The 23,235-nt window shown below is 53.9% G+C and overlaps 1 protein-coding gene across 6 annotated transcripts in view; it reads right to left on the reverse strand.

The window, feature by feature from the left end:
• Positions 1-14,747: 14,747 nt before the first annotated feature.
• Positions 14,748-23,235, reverse strand: part of LOC134345085 (B-cell lymphoma 6 protein-like) — a 33,023-nt gene continuing 24,535 nt past the window's right edge. For all 6 annotated transcript variants that reach the window (XM_063045232.1, XM_063045233.1, XM_063045231.1 and 3 more), the window contains exons 7-10: positions 22,172-22,339; positions 21,333-21,463; positions 16,831-16,968; positions 14,748-16,087 (exon numbers count right to left, since the gene is read on the reverse strand). In XM_063045232.1, coding sequence (XP_062901302.1) covers positions 15,947-16,087; positions 16,831-16,968; positions 21,333-21,463; positions 22,172-22,339 — 578 coding nt within the window. In that variant the 3' untranslated portion in view covers positions 14,748-15,946. The remainder of the gene's footprint in view (positions 16,088-16,830; positions 16,969-21,332; positions 21,464-22,171; positions 22,340-23,235) is intronic.

A 23,235-nucleotide genomic window follows, 5' to 3' on the forward strand; every position in this document is an offset into this window, starting at 1 on the left:
CACCACTCTCCATCTACACCGAAACACACCATCCCCACCCCGACACGCAGACGCACCGTCCCCACCCCAACGCTCAAACACACCGTCCCCACCCCGACACACAGACACACGCACCGTCCCCACCCCAATGCTCAGACACACCGTCCCCACCCCGACGCTCAGACACACCGTCCCCAACCCGACGCTCAGACACACCGTCCCCACCCTGACACACAGACACACCGTCCCCACCCCGACGTTCAGACACACCGTCCCCACCCCGACACACAGACACACGCACCGTCCCCACCCCAATGCTCAGACACACCGTCCCCACCCCGATGTTCAGACACACCGTCCCCACCCCGACACGCAGACACACCGTCCCCACCCCGACGCTCAGACACACCGTCCCAACCCCGACGCTCAAACACACCGTCCCCACCCCGACACACAGACACACCGTCCCCACCCCGACGTTCAGACACACCGTCTCCACCCCGACACGCAGACACACCGTCCCCGCCCCGACGCTCAGACACACGCACCGTCCCCGCCCCGACGCTCAGACGCACCGTCCCCGCCCCGACGCTCAGACACACCGTCCCCGCCCCGACGCTCAGACGCACCGTCCCCGCCCCGACGCTCAGACACACCGTCCTCACCCTGACGCTCAGACACACGCACCGTCCCCGCCCCGACGCTCAGACACACCGTCTCCACCCCGACACCCAGACACACCGTCCCCACCCCGACATTCAGACACACCGTCCCCACCCCGACGCTCAGACACACGCACCGTCCCCACCCCGACACTCAGACACACCGTCCCCACCCCGACGCTCAGACACACCGTCCCTACCCGAACACACAGACACACTGTCCCCACCCCGACGTTCAGACACACCGTCCCCACCCCGACACACAGACACACCGTCCCCACCCCGACGTTCAGACACACCGTCCCCACCCCGACACTCGGACACACCCTTCCCCGCCCCAATGCTCAGACACACGCACCGTCCCCACCCCGACACACAGACACACCGTCCCCGCCCCGACACACAGACACACCGTCCCCGCCCCGACGCTCAGATACACGCATCGTCCCCGCCCCGACGCTCAGACACACCGTCCCCACCCCAACGCTCAGACACACCGTCCCCACCCCGACACTCGGACAGCCCCGATGCTCAGACACACGCACCGTCCCCACCCCGACGTTCAGACGCACCGTCCCCACCCCGACATACAGACACACCGTCTCCACCCCAACACGCAGACACACCATCCGCGCCCCGACACGCAGACGCACCGTCCCCACCCCGACACACAGACGCACCATCCCCGCCCCGACGTCCCCGCCCCGACACACAGACACACCCTCCCCGCCCCGACGCTCAGATACACGCACCGTCCCCGCCCCGACGCTCAGACACACCGTCCCCACCCCAACGCTCAGACACACCGTCCCCACCCCGACACTCGGACACACCCTTCCCCGCCCCGATGCTCAGACACACGCACCGTCCCCACCCCGACGTTCAGACGCACCGTCCCCACCCCGACACACAGACACACCGTCTCCACCCCAACACGCAGACACACCATCCGCGCCCCGACACGCAGACGCACCGTCCCCACCCCGACACACAGACGCACCATCCCCGCCCCGACGCTCAGATACACGCACCGTCCCCGCCCCGACGCTCAGACACACGCACCGTCCCCACCCCGACGCTCAGACACACCGTCCCCGCCCCGACGCTCAGACACACGCACCGTCCCCACCCCGACACACAGACACACCGTCCCCATCCCGACACGCAGACGCACCGTCTCCACCCCGACGTTCAGACACACCGTCCCCACCCCGACGCTCAGACACACGCACCGTCCCCACCCCGACGTTCAGACACACCATCCCCACCCCGACGCTCAGACGCACCGTCCCCGCCCTGACGCTCAGACACACCGTCCCCACCCCGACACTCAGACACACCCTTCCCCGCGCCGACGCTCAGACACACGCACCGTCCCCACCCCGACACTCAGACACACCCTTCCCCGCCCCGACGCTCAGACACACGCACCGTCCCCACCCCGACACTCAGACACACCGTCCCCACCCCGACGTTCAGGCACACCGTCCCCACCCCGACGCTCAGACACACCGTCCCCGCCCCGACGCTGAGACACACCGTCCCCACCCCGACACACAGACACACCGTCCCCATCCTGACACGCAGACGCACCGTCTCCACCCCGACGTTCAGACACACCGTCCCCACCCCGACGCTCAGACACACGCACCGTCCCCACCCCGACGTTCAGACGCACCGTCCCCGCCCTGACGCTCAGACACACCGTCCCCACCCCGACACTCGGACACACCCTTCCCCGCCCCGACGCTCAGACACACGCACCGTCCCCACCCCGACACTCAGACACACCGTCCCCACCCCGACATTCAGGCACACCGTCCCCACCCCGACGCTCAGACACACTGTCCCCACCCCGACACACAGACACACCTCCCCAACCCGACGCTCAGACACACCGTCCCCACCCCGACGTTCAGACACACCGTCCCCAACCAGACGCTCAGACACACCGTCCCCACCCGAACACACAGACACACCGTCCCAACCCCGACGCTCAAACACACCGTCCCCGCCCCGACACGCAGACACACCATCCCCGCCCCGACGCTCAGACACACCGTCCCCACCCCGACGCTCAGACATACGCACCGTCCCCACCCCGACGTTCAGACACACCGTCCCCACCCCAACACACAGACACACCGTCCCAACCCCGACGCTCAAACACACCGTCCCCACCCTGACACACAGACATGCACCATCCCCACCCCAATGCTCAGACACACCGTCCCCACCCCGACGTTCAGACACACCGTCCCCACCCCGACGCTCAGACACACCGTCCCCAACCCGACGCTCAGACACACTGTCCCCACCCCGACACACAGACACACCGTCCCCACCCCGACGTTCAGACACACCGTCCCCACCCCGACACACAGACACACGCACCGTCCCCACCCCAATGCTCAGACACACCGTCCCCACCCCGATGTTCAGACACACCGTCCCCACCCCGACACACAGACACACCGTCCCCACCCCGACGCTCAGACACACCGTCCCAACCCCGACGCTCAAACACACCGTCCCCACCCCGACACACAGACACACCGTCCCCACCCCGACGTTCAGACACACCGTCTCCACCCCGACACGCAGACACACCGTCCCCGCCCCGACGCTCAGACACACGCACCGTCCCCGCCCCGACGCTCAGACGCACCGTCCCCGCCCCGACGCTCAGACACACCGTCCCCGCCCCGACGCTCAGACGCACCGTCCCCGCCCCGACGCTCAGACACACCGTCCTCACCCTGACGCTCAGACACACGCACCGTCCCCGCCCCGACGCTCAGACACACCGTCTCCACCCCGACACCCAGACACACCGTCCCCACCCCGACATTCAGACACACCGTCCCCACCCCGACGCTCAGACACACGCACCGTCCCCACCCCGACACTCAGACACACCGTCCCCACCCCGACGCTCAGACACACCGTCCCTACCCGAACACACAGACACACTGTCCCCACCCCGACGTTCAGACACACCGTCCCCACCCCGACACACAGACACACCGTCCCCACCCCGACGTTCAGACACACCGTCTCCACCCCGACACGCAGACACACCGTCCCCACCCCGACGTTCAGACACACCGTCTCCACCCCGACACGCAGACACACCGTCCCTACCCGAACACACAGACACACCGTCCCCAACCCGACGCTCAGACACACCGTCCCCGCCCCGATGCTCAGAGGCATCATCCCCGCCCCGACGCTCAGACACCCACATCATCCCCACCCCGACGTTCAGACGCACCGTCCCCACCCCGACGCTCAGACACACGCACCATCCCCACCCCGACGTTCAGACACACCGTCTCCACCCCGACACGCAGACACACCGTCCCCGCCCCAACGCTCAGACACACCGTCCCAACCCCGACGTTCAGACACACCGTCTCCAACCCGACGCTCAGACACACCGTCTCCAACCCGACACTCAGACACACCGTCCCCAACCCGACGCTCAGACACACCGTCCCCGCCCCGACGCTCAGAGGCATCATCCCTGCCCCGACGCTCAGACACCCACATCATCCCCACCCCGACGTTCAGACGCACCGTCCCCACCCCGACGCTCAGACACACGCACCATCCCCACCCCGACGTTCAGACACACCGTCTCCACCCCGACACGCAGACACACCGTCCCCGCCCCGACGCTCAGACACACCGTCCCAACCCCGACGTTCAGACACACCGTCTCCAACCCGACGCTCAGACACACCGTCTCCAACCCGACACTCAGACACACCGTCTCCACCCCGACACGCAGACACACCGTCCCCACCCTGACGCTCAGACACACCGTCCCCGCCCCGATGCTCAGACACACGCACCGTCCCCACCCCGACGTTCAGACACACTGTCTCCACCCCGACACGCAGACACACCGTCCCCGCCCTGACGCTCAGACACACCGTCCCCGCCCCGACGCTCAGATGCACCGTCCCCGCCCCGACACTCAGACACACGCACCGTCCCCACCCCGACGTTCAGACACACCATCCCCACCCCGACACACAGACACACCGTCCCCAACCCGACGTTCAGACACACCGTCCCCACCCCGACACACAGACACACCATCCCCAACCCGACGCTCAGACACACCGTCCCCGCCCCGACGCTGAGACGCATCATCCCCGCCCCGACGCTCAGACACTCACACCGTCCCCACCCTAACACTCAGACACACTGTCCCCACCCCGACACTCAGACGCACCGTCCCCACCCCGACGCTCAGACACACTGTCCGGTGGGGTAGGGGCTGAGGGGGTGGGTGAGGTGTAGGGTTTGGGTGGGGTGGAGGGTGGGGGGTGCGGTGTAGGGGTGAGGGTGGTGAGGTGTAGGGGTTTGTTAGGGTGAGGTGTAGGAGTTCGGGAGTGAGGTGTAGGGGTGAAGTGTAAGGGTGACGTGTAGGTTTGAGGTGTAGGGGTTTGTTGGGGTGGGGGTGGTGAGGTGTAGGGGTTTGTTGGGGTGAGGTGTAAGGGTGAGGTATAGGGGTTTGTTGGGGTGGGGGTGGTGAGGTGTAGGTGGTGGGGGGTGGTGAGGTGTAGGGGTTGAGGGTGGTGAGGTGTAGGGGTTGGGGGGTGAGGTGTAGGGGTTTGTTGGGGTGGGGGTGGTGAGTTGTAGGGGTTTGTTGGGGTGAGGTGTAGGGGTTGGGTGGTGAGGTGTAGGGGTTTATTGGGGTGGGGGTGGTGAGGTGTAGGGGTTGGGGGGTGGTGAGGTGTAGGGGTTGGGGGGTGAGGTGTAGGGGTTTGTTGGGGTGAGGTGTAGGGGTTGGGTGGTGAGGTGTAGGGGTTTGTTGGGGTGAGGTGTAGGGGTTGGGGGGTGGTGAGGTGTAGGGGTTGGGGGGTGGTGAGGTGTAGGGGTTGGGGGGTGAGGTGTAGGGGTTGGGGGGTGAGGTGTAGGGGTTGGGGGGTGGTGAGGTGTAGGGGTGGGGGGTGGTGAGGTGTAGGGGTTTGTTGGGGTGAGGTGTAGCGATTGGGTGGTGAGGTGTAAGGGTGAGGTGTAGGGGTTTGTTGGGGTGAGGTGTAGGGGTTGGGGGGTGGTGAGGTGTAGGGGTTGGGGGGTGAGGTGTAGGGGTTGGGGGGTGAGGTGTAGGGATTGGTGGTGAGGTGTAGGGGTTTATTGGGGTGGGGGTGGTGAGGTGTAGGGGTTTATTGGGGTGGGGGTGGTGAGGTGTAGGGGTTTGTTGGGGTGAGGTGTAGGAGTTGGGAGGTGAGGTGTAGGGGTTTGTTGGGGTGGGGGTGGTGAGGTGTAGGGGTTGGGGGGTGGTGAGGTGTAGGGGTGGGGGTGGTGAGGTGTAGGGGTTTGTTGGGGTGAGGTGTAGCGATTGGGTGGTGAGGTGTAAGGGTGAGGTGTAGGGGTTTGTTGGGGTGAGGTGTAGGGGTTGGGGGGTGGTGAGGTGTAGGGGTTGGGGGGTGAGGTGTAGGGGTTGGGGGGTGAGGTGTAGGGATTGGTGGTGAGGTGTAGGGGTTTATTGGGGTGGGGGTGGTGAGGTGTAGGGGTTTATTGGGGTGGGGGTGGTGAGGTGTAGGGGTTTGTTGGGGTGAGGTGTAGGAGTTGGGAGGTGAGGTGTAGGGGTTTGTTGGGGTGGGGGTGGTGAGGTGTAGGGGTTGGGGGGTGGTGAGGTGTAGGGGTGGGGGTGGTGAGGTGTAGGGGTTTGTTGGGGTGAGGTGTAGGGGTTTGTTGGGGTGAGGTGTAGGAGTTGGGAGGTGAGGTGTAGGGGTTTGCTGGGGTGGGGGTGGTGAGGTGTAGGTGGTGGGGGGTGGTGAGGTGTAGGGGTGGGGGTGGTGAGGTGTAGGGGTTTGTTGGGGTGAGGTGTAGGAGTTGGGAGGTGAGGTGTAGGGGTTTGCTGGGGTGGGGGTGGTGAGGTGTAGGTGGTGGGGGGTGGTGAGGTGTAGGGGTGGGGGTGGTGAGGTGTAGGGGTTTATTGGGGTGAGGTGCAGGGTTTGTTGTGGTGAGGTGTAGGGGTTTATTTGGGTGGGGGTGGTGAGGTGCAGGGTTTGTTGGGGTGAGGTGTAGGAGTTGGGAGGTGAGGTGTAGGGGTTTGTTGGGGTGAGGTGTAGGGGTTTGTTGGGGTGAGGTGTAGGGGTTTGTTGGGGTGAGGTGTAGGAGTTGGGAGGTGAGGTGTAGGGGTTTGCTGGGGTGGGGGTGGTGAGGTGTAGGTGGTGGGGGGTGGTGAGGTGTAGGGGTGGGGGTGGTGAGGTGTAGGGGTTTGTTGGAGTGAGGTGTAGGAGTTGGGGGTGAGGTGTAGGGGTTTGTTGGGGTGAGGTGTAGGTTTGAGGTATAGGGGTTTGTTGGGGTGGGGGTGGTGAGGTGCAGGTGGTGGGGGGTGGTGAGGTGTAGGGGTTGGGGGGTGAGGTGTAGGGGTGGGAGTGGTGAGGGGTGGGGGTGGTGAGGTGTAAGTTTTGGGGGCTCCAGGGTGACCAGGGATGGGAGCTCAACGTTCAGGGATATTCAATATTCAGGAGGGATAGACATGAAGGAAGGGGAGGTGGGGTGGTGTTGCTGGTTAAAGAAGAGATTAACGCAATAGAAAGGAAGGACATAAGCCAGGAAGATGTGGAATCGATATGGGTAGAGCTGCGTAACACCAAGGGGCAGAAGACGCTGGTGGGAGTTGTGTTCAGGCCACCTAACAGTAGTAGTGAGGTCGGAGATGGTATTAAACAGGAAATTAGAAATGTGTGCAATAAAGGAACAGCAGTTATAATGGGTGACTTCAATCTACATGTAGACTGGGTGAACCAAATTGGTAAAGGTGCTGAGGAAGAATGTCGAGGAACCAACTAGAGAGCAGGCTATTCTGGACTGGGTTTTGAGCAATGAGGAAGGGTTAATTAGCGATCTTGTCGTGAGAGGCCCCTTGGGTAAGAGTGACCATAATATGGTGGAATTCTTCATTAAGATGGAGAGTGACATAGTTAATTCAGAAACAAAGGTTCTGAACTTAAAGAGGGGTAACTTTGAAGGTATGAGATGTGAATTAGCTAAGATAGACTGGCAAATGACACTTAAAGGATTGATGGTTGATATGCAATGGCAAGCATTTAAAGATTGCATGGATGAACTACAACAATTGTTCATCCCAGTTTGGCAAAAGAATAAATCAAGGAAGGTAGTGCACCCGTGGCTGACAAGAGAAATTAGGGATAGTATCAATTCCAAAGAAGAAGCATACAGATTAGCCAGAGAAAGTGGCTCACCTGAGGACTGGGAGAAATTCAGAGTTCAGCAGAGGAGGACAAAGGGCTTAATTAGGAAGGGGAAAAAAGATTATGAGAGAAAACAGGCAGGGAACATAAAAACTGACTGTAAAAGCTTTTATAGATATGTAAAAAGGAAAAGACTGGTAAAGACAAATGTAGGTCCCCTGCAGACAGAAACAGGTGAATTGATTATGGGGAGCAAGGACATGGCAGACCAATTGAATAGTTACTTTGGTTCTGTCTTCACTAAGGAGGACATAAATAATCTTCCAGAAATAGTAAAGGACAGAGGGTCCAGTGGGATGGAGGAACTGAGCGAAATACATGTTAGTAGGGAAGTGGTGTTAGGTAAATTGAAGGGATTGAAGGCAGATAAATCCCCAGGGCCAGATGGTCTGCATCCTAGAGTGCTTAAAGAAGTAGCCCAAGAAATAGTGGATGCATTAGTGATAATTTTTCAAACCTCGTTAGATTCTGGACTAGTTCCTGAGGATTGGAGGGTGGCTAATGTAACCCCACTTTTTAAAAAAGGAGGGAGAGAGAAACCGGGGAATTATAGACCGGTTAGCCTAACGTCGGTGGTGGGGAAACTGCTGGAGGCAGTTATCAAGGATGTGATAACAGAACATTTGGAAAGCGGTGAAATGATCGGACAAAGTCAGCATGGATTTGTGAAAGGAAAATCATGTCTGACGAATCTCATAGAATTTTTTGAGGATGTAACTAGTAGAGTGGATAGGGGAGAACCAGTGGATGTGGTATATTTGGATTTTCAAAAGGCTTTTGACAAGGTCCCACACAGGAGATTAGTGTGCAAACTTAAAGCACACGATATTGGGGGTAAGGTATTGGTGTGGGTGGAGAATTGGTTAGCAGACAGGAAGCAAAGAGTGGGAATAAACGGGACCTTTTCAGAATGGCAGGCGGTGACTAGTGGGGTACCGCAAGGCTCAGTGCTGGGACCCCAGTTGTTTACAATATATATTAATGACTTGGATGAGGGAATTAAATGCAGCATCTCCAAGTTTGCGGATGACACGAAGCTGGGTGGCAGTGTTAGCAGTGAGGAGGATGCTAAGAGGATGCAGGGTGACTTGGATAGGTTGGGTGAGTGGGCAAATTCATGGCAGATGCAATTTAATGTGGATAAATGTGAAGTTATCCACTTTGGTGGCAAAAATAGGAAAACAGATTATTATCTGAATAGTGGCCAATTAGGAAAAGGGGAGGTGCAACGAGACCTGGGTGTCATTATACACCAGTCATTGAAAGTGGGCATGCAGGTACAGCAGGCGGCGAAAAAGGCGAATGGTATGCTGGCATTTATAGTGAGAGGATTCGAGTACAGGAGCAGGGAGGTACTACTGCAGTTGTACAAGGCCTTGGTGAGACCACACCTGGAGTATTGTGTGCAGTTTTGGTCCCCTAATCTGAGGAAAGACATCTTTGCCATAGAGGGAGTACAAAGAAGGTTCACCAGATTGATTCCTGGGATGGCAGGACTTTCATATGATGAAAGACTGGACAAACTGGGCTTGTACTCGTTGGAATTTAGAAGATTGAGGGGGGATCTGATTGAAACGTATAAGATCCTAAAGGGATTGGACAGGCTAGATGCAGGAAGATTGTTCCCGATGTTGGGGAAGTCCAGAACGAGGGGTCACAGTTTGAGGATAGAGGGGAAGCCTTTTAGGACTGAGATTAGGATAAACTTCTTCACACAGAGAGTGGTGAATCTGTGGAATTCTCTGCCACAGGAAACTGTTGAGGCCAGTTCATTGGCTATATTTAAGAGGGAGTTAGATATGGCCCTTGTGGCTACGAGGGTCAGGGGGTATGGAGGGAAGGCTGGAGCGGGGTTCTGAGTTGGATGATCAGCCATGATCATAATAAATGGTGGTGCAGGCTCGAAGGGCCGAATGGCCTACTCCTGCACCTATTATCTATGTTTCTATGTAGGGGTTTGTTGGGGTGGCCGTGGTGAGGTGTAGGGGTTGAGGGGTAGGGGTTTGTTGGTGTGAGGTGTAGGGGTTTGGGGTGAGGTGTAGGGGTTTGTTGGGGTGAGGTGTAGGGGTCGAGGGGTGAGGTGTAGGGGTTTGTTGGGGTGAGGTGTAGGGGTCGAGGGGTGAGGTGTAGGGGTTTGTTGGAGTGAGGTGTAGGGAAGCGGGTGGTGAGATGTAGGGTTTGGGGGGGTGAGATGTAGTTGTTGGGGGGGTGAGGTGTGGGGGTGGTGAGATGTAGGGTTTGGGGGGGTGAGGTGTGGGGGTTGAGGGGTGAGGTGTAGGGGTTGAGGGTGAGGTGTAGGGGTTGGGTGGTGAGGTGTAAGGGTGAGGTGTAGGGGTTTGTTGGGGTGGGGGTGGGGGTGGTGAGGTGTAGGGGTTTGTTGGGGTGAGGTGTAGGGTTTGGGGGGAGGTGTAAGGGGTTGTTGGAGAGAGGTGTAGGGGTTGGGTGGTGAGGTGAAGGGGTGAGGTGTAGGGGTTTGTTGGGGTGGGGGTGGTGAGGTGTAGGTGGTGGGGGTGGAGAGGTGTTGGGGTGAGGTTTAGGGGTTGGGTGGTGAGGTGTAGGGGTGAGGTGTAAGGGTGAGGTGTAGGGGTTTGTTGGGGTGGGGGTGGTGAGGTGTAGGGGTTTGTTGGGGTGGGGATGGTGAGGTGTAGGTGGTGGGGGTGGAGAGGTGTTGGGGTGAGGTTTAGGGGTTGGGTGGTGAGGTGTAAGGGTGAGGTGTAGGGGTTTGTTGGGGTGGGGTGGTGAGGTGTAGGGGTTTGTTGGGGTGAGATGTGGGGATTGGGGGGATAAGTTGTAGGGATTTGTTGGGGTGAGGTGTAGGGGTTGGGTGGTGAGGTGTAGGGGTTTGTTGGGGTGAGGTGTAGGGGTTGGGTGGTGAGGTGTAGGGGTTTGTTGGGGTGAGGTGTAGGGGTGAGGTGTAAGCGTGAGGTGTGGGGTTTGTTGGGGTGGGGGTGGTGAGGTGTGGGGTTTGTTGGGGTGGGGGTGGTGAGGTGTAGGGTTTGTTGGGGTTGGGGGGTGAGGTGTAGGGATGAGGTGTAGGGGTTGGGGGGTGAGGTGTAGGGGTGAGGTGTAAGGATGAGGTGTAGGGGTGAGGTGTAAGGACGAGGTGTAGGGGTTGGGGGGTGAGGTGTAGGGGTTTGTTGGGGTGAGGTGTAGGTGGTGGGGGTTGGTGAGGTGTAGGGGTTGGGGGTGAGGTGTAAGCGTGAGGTGTAGGGTTTGTTGGGGTGGGGGTGGTGAGGTGTAGGGGTTGTGGGGGTGAGGTGTAGGGGTTTGTTGGGGTGGGGGTGGGGGTGGGGGTGGTGAGGTGTAGGGGTTTGTTGGGGTGAGGTGTAGGGTTTGGGGGGAGGTGTAAGGGGTTGTTGGAGAGAGGTGTAGGGGTTGGGTGGTGAGGTGTAAGGGTGAGGTGTAGGGGTTTGTTGGGGTGGGGGTGGGGGTGGTGAGGTGTAGGGGTTTGTTGGGGTGAGGTGTAGGGTTTGGGGGGAGATGTAAGGGGTTGTTGGAGAGAGGTGTAGGGGTTGGGTGGTGAGGTGTAAGGGTGAGGTGTAGGGGTTTGTTGGGGTGGGGTGGTGAGGTGTAGGGGTTTGTTGGGGTGAGATGTGGGGATTGGGGGGATGAGTTGTAGGGGTTTGTTGGGGTGAGGTGTAGGGGTGAAGTGTAAGGGTGAGGTTTAGGGGTTTGTTTGGGTGGGGGTGGTGAGGTGTAGGGGTGGGGGTGGTGAGGTGTAGGGGTGGGGGTGAGGTGTAGGGGTTTGTTGGGGTGAGGTGTAAGGATGAGGTGTAGGGGTTGTGGGGGTGAGGTGTAGGGGTTTGTTGGGGTGAGGTGTAGGGGTGAGGTGTAAGGATGAGGTGTAGGGGTGAGGTGTAAGGACGAGGTGTAGGGGTTGGGGGGTGAGGTGTAGGGGTTTGTTGGGGTGAGGTGTAGGTGGTGGGGGTTGGTGAGGTGTAGGGGTTGGGGTGAGGTGTTGGGGTGAGGTGTAAGCGTGAGGTGTGGGGTTTGTTGGGGTGGGGGTGGTGAGGTGTGGGGTTTGTTGGGGTGGGGGTGGTGAGGTGTAGGGTTTGTTGGGGTTGGGGGGTGAGGTGTAGGGATGAGGTGTAGGGGTTGGGGGGTGAGGTGTAGGGGTTGGGGGGTGAAGTGTAGGGGTTTGTTGGGGTGAGGTGTAGGTGGTGGGGGTTGGTGAGGTGTAGGGGTTTGTTGGGGTGAGGTGTAGGTGGTGGGGGTTGGTGAGGTGTAGGGGTGAGGTGTAAGCGTGAGGTGTGGGGTTTGTTGGGGTGGGGGTGGTGAGGTGTGGGGTTTGTTGGGGTGGGGGTGGTGAGGTGTAGGGTTTGTTGGGGTTGGGGGGTGAGGTGTAGGGATGAGGTGTAGGGGTTGGGGGGTGAGGTGTAGGTGGTGGGGGTTGGTGAGGTGTAGGGGTTTGTTGGGGTGAGGTGTAGGTGGTGGGGGTTGGTGAGGTGTAGGGGTTGGGGGTGAGGTGTAGGGGTGAGGTGTAAGCGTGAGGTGTGGGGTTTGTTGGGGTGGGGGTGGTGAGGTGTAGGGTTTGTTGGGGTTGGGGGGTGAGGTGTAGGGATGAGGTGTAGGGGTTGGGGGGTGAGGTGTAGGGGTTTGTTGGGGTGAGGTGTAGGTGGTGGGGGTTGGTGAGGTGTAGGGGTTTGTTGGGGTGAGGTGTAGGTGGTGGGGGTTTGAGGTGTAGGGGTTTGTTGGGGTGAGGTGTAGGTGGTGGGGGTTGGTGAGGTGTAGGGGTGAGGTGTAAGCGTGAGGTGTGGGGTTTGTTGGGGTGGGGGTGGTGAGGTGTGGGGTTTGTTGGGGTGGGGGTGGTGAGGTGTAGGGTTTGTTGGGGTTGGGGGGTGAGGTGTAGGGATGAGGTGTAGGTGGTGGGGGGTTGGTGAGGTGTAGGGGTTGGGGGTGAGGTGTAGGGGTGAGGTGTAAGCGTGAGGTGTGGGGTTTGTTGGGGTGGGGGTGGTGAGGTGTAGGGTTTGTTGGGGTTGGGGGGTGAGGTGTAGGGATGAGGTGTAGGGGTTGGGGGGTGAGGTGTAGGGGTTTGTTGGGGTGAGGTGTAGGTGGTGGGGGTTGGTGAGGTGTAGGGGTTGGGGGTGAGGTGTAAGGGTGAGGTGTAGGGTTTGTTGGGGTGGGGGTGGTGAGGTGTAGGGGTTGTGGGGGTGAGGTGTAGGGGTTGTGGGGGTGAGGTGTAGGGGTTTGTTGGGGTGAGGTGTAGGAGTTGGGGGTGGTGAGGTGTAGGGGTCTTTTCTGCAGCCAGCTTTGTGCTCTATTTATTGATGTGGAGATGCCATGTGGTCTGCCCCTCACAGCTCACAGAGGCTTCCCACCCAGAAACGGTCCAATTTCATGATGACCCAATGACGGAATAGTTTGGAATGACCGATCCAGCTGCTGCCTGTTACATCTTTGCTCTGTGGGAGGGAAGCCACACACGCAGGAAGGAACGTCCCAACTTGCTTTCAGAGGACACCGGAATCCAACTCCAAAGTCGGAAGCTGCGAGCGGTAATTGTGTCACGTTAACCGTGAAGCATCCCAAGTCTGAGATAGACGAAGGTGCCTGTGACACTTTTGAAGGCACGGTCACTTTTCGAGCCTGGCGGCCGCAGTCAACAACCAGCCAACACCCACCATTGCCCTCCTTCCCCAGTATGAGTCCCTTCTCCAGTTTACAGTTTCGGGGAACAACACTCACGCTTCACCCCAGCACAGGGGTGTTGGAGACAAAGGCCTGAGCATTGTTGAGGCTCCCTACCACCCATCCCACAATCTCTTTGACCCTCCACTGTCAGGAAGGAAGTACAGGAACAGAAGCACTAGGACTGTCAGTGAGCTGTTCCCTGTGCTTCACACTGCATGTATATGCATTATAAACTACATTTTATTCACATATTATTGGTAATATCTTGTTCTATGTGCTTTGAGGGTGCATCGTGGTCTGGAAGAACATTGCTTCATTTGCTTGCCTTTCAGTACAGTCGAATGACAATACATATAAACTGGAAGTCTACCCCCTCCCCCTGCAGTTTGCGGAGTCAGGAAACACCCCCTCGTCACCAAACTCCACACAAATGTCCGGAAGTGAGATGTTTGTTTTTCTGAAATGATAACCACATGTGCTTTTGCGCTGTGGGCAATGTTTCCTATAGTGGGGAGTCTACGACCAGAGGGCGCAGTTTCAATAAAGGGACATGCATTTCAAACAGAGATGAGGTGGAATTTCTTTAGCCAGAGGGTGCAGAGTCTGTGGAACACATTGCCAAAGGCAGTCATCGGGTTTATTTAAAGCAGAGGTTGATAGGTTCCAAACTGATCAGGGTGTCAAAGGTTACAGGGAGAAGGCAGAAGAATGGGGTTGAGAACAATAACAAATCAGTTCTAATGGAACGGTGGAGCTCTTGTGTCTTATGGCCACGGGCATGAAACACTGCATTAAGATTAAGCTGGAGCCAGAGCCAATTGGGCTATATTACTATTTTTTCATTGTGATGTTTTTCTAAAATCATAACCATGTGTGCTATTTGTGCCGTGCACGCTGTTGGTCGTGCGTTTTGCACCTTGGCTCTGCAGGAACACTGCTTCATGTGATTGTTTTCATGTGTGGCTCCCTGCTAATTAAACTTGAAATAAACTGATTTGTAACAACCCCCAGTATTTTCCCCAGTGACGAGATAATGACTGACACAGACCACAGGGTGATATATTCATTTATTACATTCTCATGGCAATATTGTACAGTTTATGATAAAAATTCTCTTTAAAATTTTTGCCCATTTATTTCAACCCAACCTTGCTCACAGAGCTCTTGTCAGTGACCTGGTGACTCAAGGTAGGGGCAGGGGCCAGGGGTCAGGTGACTGGAGGGGCTGGTGTAGAATGGGGTGGGGGGAGAGGGGAGAGGTCACCGAGCCAGTGAAAGGGGAAAAGGGGTAGTAGACGCGAGAGAGCCAATGCTGGCTCAGTAAAGGCACAATGAACACTGTTTCATAGACAAGACAGGGACAGAAAAAGTCCAACAGCATCCGGGGAAAATGTAAACCTTACTTTTCAAAAGCAGCAGAGAAGAATACTTCAAAAAGCGCATACAGTGGATTCCAGTTAATGGGGGTCATCGGTAAACTGAGGCAGCATTTTTTTGGGGGACAATTCTTAAAACAAAAACTAATCAACAGCAGGATTCCGTTATTTTATTTGGGACACAATGCTGCTTAATTTAGGCAGGAGACTGTTGCCAGGCAGTTTCTAGTGTCATTTGTGTGCTCTTGTTAGACACCACCACTGTGCTTGGAGCAATCAGTATTTAAAATCATGTCTGATGCGTGTTTGTGTTCCAAAGCAGCAATTTTTGTCACTGATAGTTGGCAAGAAATAAGCAGCAAGACAATTCAGAACTGTTTCGCTCACTGAGGTTTCAAACATTCAGGCTAGAAGATGCCAGGAAGAGCTGGGAGTGAAAATGAAACAAGTTCACTACTTCAACAAGTTAGAAACTACAAAGAATTAAGGTAACGACAATCATCTTGAATGTTATAATGAAAATGAAGATGTGGAGGATGCAATCATTAATAGCATCGTATGAAGTCAGTCCGTAATTGAGCCAAAATGTAATGGTCCCGATGTGTCCTAATTAACCGGAATCCACTGCATATCATTTCACAATAGACAAAATATTTTAAGTGCTCTAAGCTCCAGAGGTGTTCAGACAGTGCTCTGCCCAGCAGACAGTCTGCTCGATGTACCATTCACTAACTGCCATAGCTACAACTTTGGTTAAAAATACGACTAAACCTTCCCAATTCTTATATTGCACAACTCTGTTGCGTCTTATACAAGGAAAAATATATATTTATCTATTCATACATTCCTTTAGATTTTGGGCAGAGATGCATATTTTTAAAAGCAAAACATCCAAATTTCTATTAACAAGAAATAATTGCAAGCACTTTTCACAAAGCTTCAAACCCGTTATACTTCAACTGGCCAATACCTGCTGTGAGATTGACCACATGGAAACTGGCAACTACAAACCCTTGAAGAATTCCGCCACCTCAGAGAGTGAGTGCGGAGCCGGTGATTAACGCGCCCGACAGGGGTCACTCTGGCACTCAGGAGGGACCTGATATTGCATCTTGGTGTTGGTGATGGCTCCGTGCTTCTGTCGCAGGTGGAGACGCAGTTGGCTTTTGTGGCGGAAATGCAGATTACATTTCTCACACTGCGGAGAGACAGCACACACTGAGGCTGGTGGTCACCCCTCTCCAAACAGCCCCACCCCAGGCTGGCTTGGCTCGTACCGGGCTACAAGTTAAGAGGGACTCTTTGCCCTCACATGTTTAAGGGTAAATGTCCTGATGAAAGGTCTCATCCCAAAATGCTGACTGTTTATTCAATTCCATAAATGCTGCCTGACCTGAGTTGTGCATTTCAAAGGATTAAATATTCCCTTTATGTAGACATACATCAATACGTAGTGAAATGTCACTTGTGTCTGCAACCAGCACAGTCTGAGAACTGCTGGGGACAGCCTGCAAATATCCGTCACCAACAACTCACTAACCCTAGCCTGCTTGCCTTTGGAATGTGGCAGGAATCCGGAGCACCTGGAGAAACCCACAGGGTCACGAGGAGAACATACTGTAGAAACCCCTCACAGACACCAGTGCAAATTGAACCCTGATTTTAGAGCCAGCATTACAAATCACGGTGCGCCCCACACACCACTGTCCTCAAGGGACCCTGCTCCCAAACCACACACCCACCCGTCAACAGGCACAACCAGGTGCTGGATGGTTTGGGACCAACACCAGCCCAAGCATTGGGACAGCCTGGCGACCCCAATCTCAGGCTGCGGGTACAAGGAATCTGAAACAGGCTTCGAGACCCAGGCGCCAGGGCGAAGACCAGCCTTGCACCTCCCAATGCCCAGAGGACTCGAGACCAGCTACTCTGCACACTCACATGGTACGGCTTCTCTCCCGTGTGGATCCGAAGGTGACTCTTCAACGTCTGCAGGTGCCGGAATCGCGTACCACAGATCTCGCACGGATATGGCTTCTCACCAGTATGGATCAACACGTGGGCACGGAGGTGAGCTACCTGCGGGGTGGGGAGACAGAACAGACGGGGAGATAGTCAGTCTATTGGCACGGAATTCTTTAACTATCAAGTCACTAACTGTGTGCTCGCTCAAGACTCAATATTGGTCTAAATTCTTCAGAACTCTAAAGATACAGGAAAGCTTCCCTTGAATCCCTGATTCCTGGGATGGCACGACTTTCATATGATGAAAGACTGGATTGACTAGGTTTATACTCGTTGGAATTTAGAAGATTGAGAGGGGATCTTATTGAAACATATAAAATCCTAAAGGGATTGGACAGGCTAGATGCAGGAAGATTGTTCCCGATGTTGGGGAAGTCTAGAACAAGGGGTCACAGTTTGAGGATAAAGGGGAAGCCTTTTAGGACCGAGATTAGGAAAAACTTCTTCACACAGAGAGTGGTGGATCTGTGGAATTCTCTGCCACAGGAAACAGTTGAGGCCAGTTCATTGGCTATATTTAAGAGGGAGTTAGATATGGCCCTTGTGGGTAAAGGGATCAGGGAATATGGAGGGAAGGCTGGTGCAGGGTTCTGAGTTGGATGATCAGCCATGATCATACTGAATGATGGTGCAGGCTCCAAGGGCCTACTCCTGCACCTATTTTCTATGTTTCAAATGAGAAAGTCAAATTTACTGCTTTATTTAGAGGGAGACAAAACAGGAAACTACCATCATAGCTCTCGTGGGAGAAAGGTGTCAGCACAGCCCACTGCACTCCCTGTTCATGAACGGAAGCTGGTGGGTGGGCTAGACCTCCCAGAACAGATTTGATAAGGTACCACATTGTAATAACTTCCCATGCTAGCTAACACTTTGAGGGGACTAGAATACAAAAGCAAAGATGCAACGTCGAGGGTTTAAGGGATTGGTCAGAAATCAAAGAGTTGATGCATGAGGAGCATTTGATGGCTCTGGGCCTGTATTCACTGGAGTTTAGAAGAATGAGGGGGGATCTCACTGAAACCTATTGAATATTGAAAGTCCTAGATTGAGTGGCAATGCAGAGGATGTTTTCTATAGTGGGAGAGTCTAAGTTAGCACCAGAGGGCACAGCCTCAGACCATTCGCTTTACGACACCTTGCAGTTACAAAAGACCTACATTCGTTTCCTGTTTTCGCTAACAGAAGGTGTTTTCACTATTACGAAAAAAGGCAGCGCACGCCCGAACAGCCAAGCTCCTTCCCCGGAACTGCATTCTAGCTGGCATTGCTTAAACACATGCTTTGCTTTACCTCGACTTACTTTGTGCATCCGTTAGCAAGATGAGTTCTAAGGTATCGAAAAAGACTAAAAGAGCTCGTAAGGGTGTTATACTTAGCGTAAAACTAGACATAATTAAGCGTTTCGATCATGGTGAACGAAGTAAGGACATTGTCCGTGTGTTGAACTTGCCTGCTTCCACCATTCGCACTGTTTCTATACAGAGAGAAAGAATTTTGAAAGCTGCCGATGTTACTGTTGGTTCTACTCGTAGCAAAGTGGTCTCTCTTAGTCGGCATCCAGTAATGGATAAAAAGGGAAGTCTATCGCTTGAGTGGATTGATGGGTGTACAAAGTGTGGTATTCTGGTAAGTTTTCTTATACTCAAGGAGAAATCAGTCAGTCTTTTTAATAAGCTGAAACAGAAAGCACTGGACGATGGTGATGAAAGTGGAATTTAAAGGTAGTCATGGGTGGTTTGATCGGTTTCTGAGGCGAGGGCAGCTTCATAGTTTAAGCAGTGGTTCCCAACCTCCGATACCGGACCGATACCGGACTGCGAGGAATGCAGCGGTAGTCGGAACGCACCCAGCACGTCTTTAAGAAAAAAGCTGAAATAAACAAGCAAATTAATTAGGTGCCACCCGGCACGTAAATGTCGGCCCAGGTCAGAGGCAATTGCCAATTGCGTCAGGTGGTTATTTGTATAAGCAAGTGTTTAACTGTGACAAAACTGCAATTTATTGGCAGTCTTCCCAATTCGTGAAACTACACTGTACATACATTATTTCTACTTTATACAGGCTGTGTATTTTTGTGTGTTATTTGGTATGATTTAGCAGCTTCAAAACTTAAAGGTTACTAGAGAGAGTTTCTGCCGAGAGTGCTTCCGCAAGATTTTCGCTGCACTAGACAGTGCTGCAGAAAAGTATTTCTACTTTATATAGGCTGTGTATTTATCATATCATTCCTGCTTTTACTATATGTTACTGTTATTTTAGGTTATGTGTTATTTGGCATGATTTGGTAGGTTATTTTTGGGTCTGGGACAGCTCAAAAATTTTTACCGTATTAATAAATGGTAATTGCTTATTAACTTTACGACATTCCAGCTTACGAACTGTTTCGTAGGAACGCTCTATCTTCGGATAGCAGGGGAAACCTGTATAGGGATATCCATTTAGAACAGATTAGGAGCGATTAGAGGGACAATAATCAGCCATGATGGAACGGCAGAGCAGACTCACTGGGCCAAATGGCCTCATTTTGATCCATTGTCCAATGGCCTTATTATCAAAAGCTGGGATTAACTGAAGAGGGGGAAAGAGATTGCGGGAGGAGTGTGACGTGAGGCAGTGAATTATCGGGTGGCGTACCTTTGGTGGTGACCAGTGATGCACAAGGACACTGGAGTTGCTAAATTTGCCTCTACAAAGATCAGAGGAAGTTGTTAGATTGGACTATAATTGTTATTTTCTTTGCTGTTTAACACAAGACCATAAGGCATAGGAGCAGAATTAGGCCATCTTGGCCTATCGAGTCTGCTCTGCCATTCAATCATGGCCGATCCTTTTTCTATCTCCTCCTCAACCCCAGTTCCCGGCCTTCTCCCCGTAACCTTTGATGCCATGTCCAATCAAGAATCTGTCAATCTCTGCCTTAAATACACTCAATGACCTGGCCTCCACAGCTGCCTGAGGTAACTAATTCCACAAATTCACCCTTTGGCTAAAGAAATTTCTCCACATTTGTTTTGAAAGGGCACCCCTCTATCCTGAGGCTGTGTCCTCTTGTCCTAGACTCCCCCACCATGGGAAACATCCTTTCCACATCTACTCTGTCTAGGTCTCTCAACATTCGAAAGATTTCAATGAGATCCCACCCCCCCCCAACGTTCTGAATTCCAGCAAGTACAGACCCAGAGCCATCAAACGTTCCTCGTATGATGCACCTTTCAAACCTTTCCTTTGTTTACTGGTAAATTTTGTAATTTATTTATTGAGAGATACAGTGCAGAGCAGGCCTTACTGCCCAGCAACCCACATTAACCCTGGCCTAATCACAGGGTAATTTACAATCACCAATTAACCTACTAACCAGTAGGTCTTTGGACTGTGCGAAGAAACTGTAGCACCTGGAGCAAACCCTCACACTCCACTGGGAGGATGTACAGACTCCTCACCAATGACTTCAGAACTCAACTGCAAATCTGACATCCTCAGCTGTAATACCATCGCGCTAACCACTACGCTACTGTGGTGCCCACCACTTATACACATGTAACAGTTTAGTATGTTTCCTAGTGGTCACAGTATGTATATGCAGTTGTTCAGTGGACCCCCTTGGTGGTTACAGTTCCTTGTAACATTCTGGAAAGCTCTGGAAACTTCTCTCATGCTACATTATTTGAATATGATTGGTTGACTCATTCACAAATTTGAAGGGAATGTTTCTTATCTACAGGTATAAAAGGAGCTGACCTAATGGCATCACATCTTTTTGCTTCTCTCTCCCCTGCTGCGAGCCTCTGTCTCTGCTGGTTTTCAATTCTTTCTTTAAAACAATCGTGAAGCAGCAAGTTTTGTGCCACTTTCCCAACTTCTGAAAGAACCTTGCATTAAAAACACCAGAATCCAACAAAGCTGAGATGTGAAGAGGTTGCAGGGGGCAACGTATAGATGACAAAGGAAAGATACAAGATATACCTTTCCTACCTACAGGAAAGATATGAATAAGATTGAAAGTGCAGAGAAATCTTGTAGTATGCTGCCGGGATTTGAGGACCCGAGTGAAAGAGAAGTGTTGAACAGGGTAGGTCTTTATTCCCTGGAGTGTAGAAGATTTGACAGAGGTATGAGAGGTATAGATAGGGGAAATGCAAGCTGGCTTTTTCCACTGAGGTTGGGAGCCTGATCACAGATGTCCAGATTCTGGTGCGTTTTGGGCTCCTGAAGGGAAAGAGACCAGTTACAGGCAGGCTTTCCGGTCCGGAGGGAGGGGATCAACAATTCCATTATCGGCTGGAACCAGCTCCCTGGTGTCAAACAATCAGCTCAGGACAGTCAGGCCACGGCCTACCCTCACGGGGTGGGGATACTTGGAACCCTCAGTCAGGATAGCAGAGTGGCATCTGTGGCAAGCAGAACAGATCACCCACCTGCACAAAGCGTGCCCCGCACGTCTCGCACTTGTACGGCTTCTCCCCAGAGTGGATGCGAGTGTGGGTCTTCAAGTTGGCCGGCCGGTTGAACTGGGCTCCACAGATGTTGCAACGATATGGCTTCTCACCTGTGGGTGCAGAGTAGGAGGGCAGGGTGAGGAAATGTGGGCAATTCGTGCAGGGAGCCTCTATGTCAGCTTCCCAATCCCCCAGTACTGAAACGGCATTCCCCCTTCCCTGACACTGTCGTACTCTATTCCAATGCCCTCACTGAAGACAGAGACCTAAATACCCACTCCCTCTCCCCTTACCATCACTCCTTCAGCTATGCCCACGGCTGCTGCCACAACCCCCTCTGTCCATAAGGCACAACAGCAGGATTAGGCCATTCAGCCCATCACATCTGCTCTGCCATTCCATCATGGCTGACCTATTGTCCCTCTCAACTCCATTCTCCCTGTAACCTTTGACACCCTGACTAATCAAGAACCCATCAACCTCCACTTTAAATATACCCAATGACTTGGCCTCCACAGACACCTGTGGCAATGAATTCCACAGATTCACCACCCTCTGGCTGAAGAAATTCCACCTCACCTGTTCTAAATGGGCACCCCTCTATTCTGAGGCTGTGCCAGACTCCCCCACACCAGGAAACGTCTTCTCCATGTCCACTCTGAGCCTTTCAATATTCAGTAGGTTTCAATGAGATCCCCCCTCATCCTAAACTCCAGTGAGTACAGGCCCAGAGCCATCCAACACTCCTCATATGTTAACCCTTTCATTGCCAGAATCTTTATGAACCCCCTCCCACCCTTCCCCTTCCCCCTCCCCACCTGTGTGGACGGTCCTGTGGCTGGCCAGGTTACCCTTGAAGCGGAAGGCCGCCTGACAGCGGTCACACCGGTACGGTTTGTCACTGTGGGACTGCAAGAGGTGGCGCTTCAGGGCTGCGTCCTCTGGGAACCTAGAGTCACACTCACAACATGGGAACGAGCCGGCATCTGCAGGAGAGCATCAGGTCACAGTGGGAACATAATTAGACCATTGGGCCCATCAAGTCTGCTCTGCCATTCCATCATGGCCGATTTATTACCCCCTCCGAACCCCATTCTCCCATCTTCTTGCCATACCCTTAAACACCCTAATCACGAACCTATAATGTCTGCTTTAAATACACCTAATGACTTGGCCTCAACAGCCATCTGTGGCAATGAATTCCAGATTCACCACTCTCCAGCTAAAGAAATTCCTCATATGTGTTCTAAATTAATGTCCCCTCAATTCTGAGGCTGTGCCCTCTGATCCTAGACTCCCCCACTACAGGGAACATCCTCTCCACATCCACTCCATCTAGGAGTCACTTTCAAGGACTTTTCAACTCATGCTTTCAATATTTCTTTTCTTTATTTTTGTATTTGCAGTTCGTCATCTTTTACACATTGGTTGTTTGACCATCCTGTTGTATGCGGTCTTTCATTGATTCTATTATATTTCTGACTATTGACTGCCATTGCCTGCAACCAGACAGTGGTGACAAAGTACAACGCTGTGCAAATGCCCAGGGCACAGGCAAAAAAAAGTCTGTAAAGTGAAGATGCTTTCAAGAGTGATGAAATGTTTCTAAACATCAAAATAATTACTACAGAGCAGTAAACAGTTAAAAACTAAATCAAATCAATATTTGGTGTAACTACCCTTTGCCTTTAAAACGGCATCAATTCTCTTAGCTACACTGCCCTGTGATTTTAAAAAAAAAATTGGCAGCAGGTTGTTCCAAGCATCCTAGAGAACTTGTCACACTTCTTCTGCAGACTTTGGCAGTCTCACTTGCTTCTGCCCCTCCAGGTAATCCCAGACAGCCTCGATGATGAGATCAGGGCTCTGTGGAGGCATCACC

Source organism: Mobula hypostoma, chromosome 4 (assembly GCF_963921235.1).
Source record: "Mobula hypostoma chromosome 4, sMobHyp1.1, whole genome shotgun sequence".
NCBI classification, from domain to species: Eukaryota; Metazoa; Chordata; class Chondrichthyes; order Myliobatiformes; family Myliobatidae; genus Mobula; species Mobula hypostoma.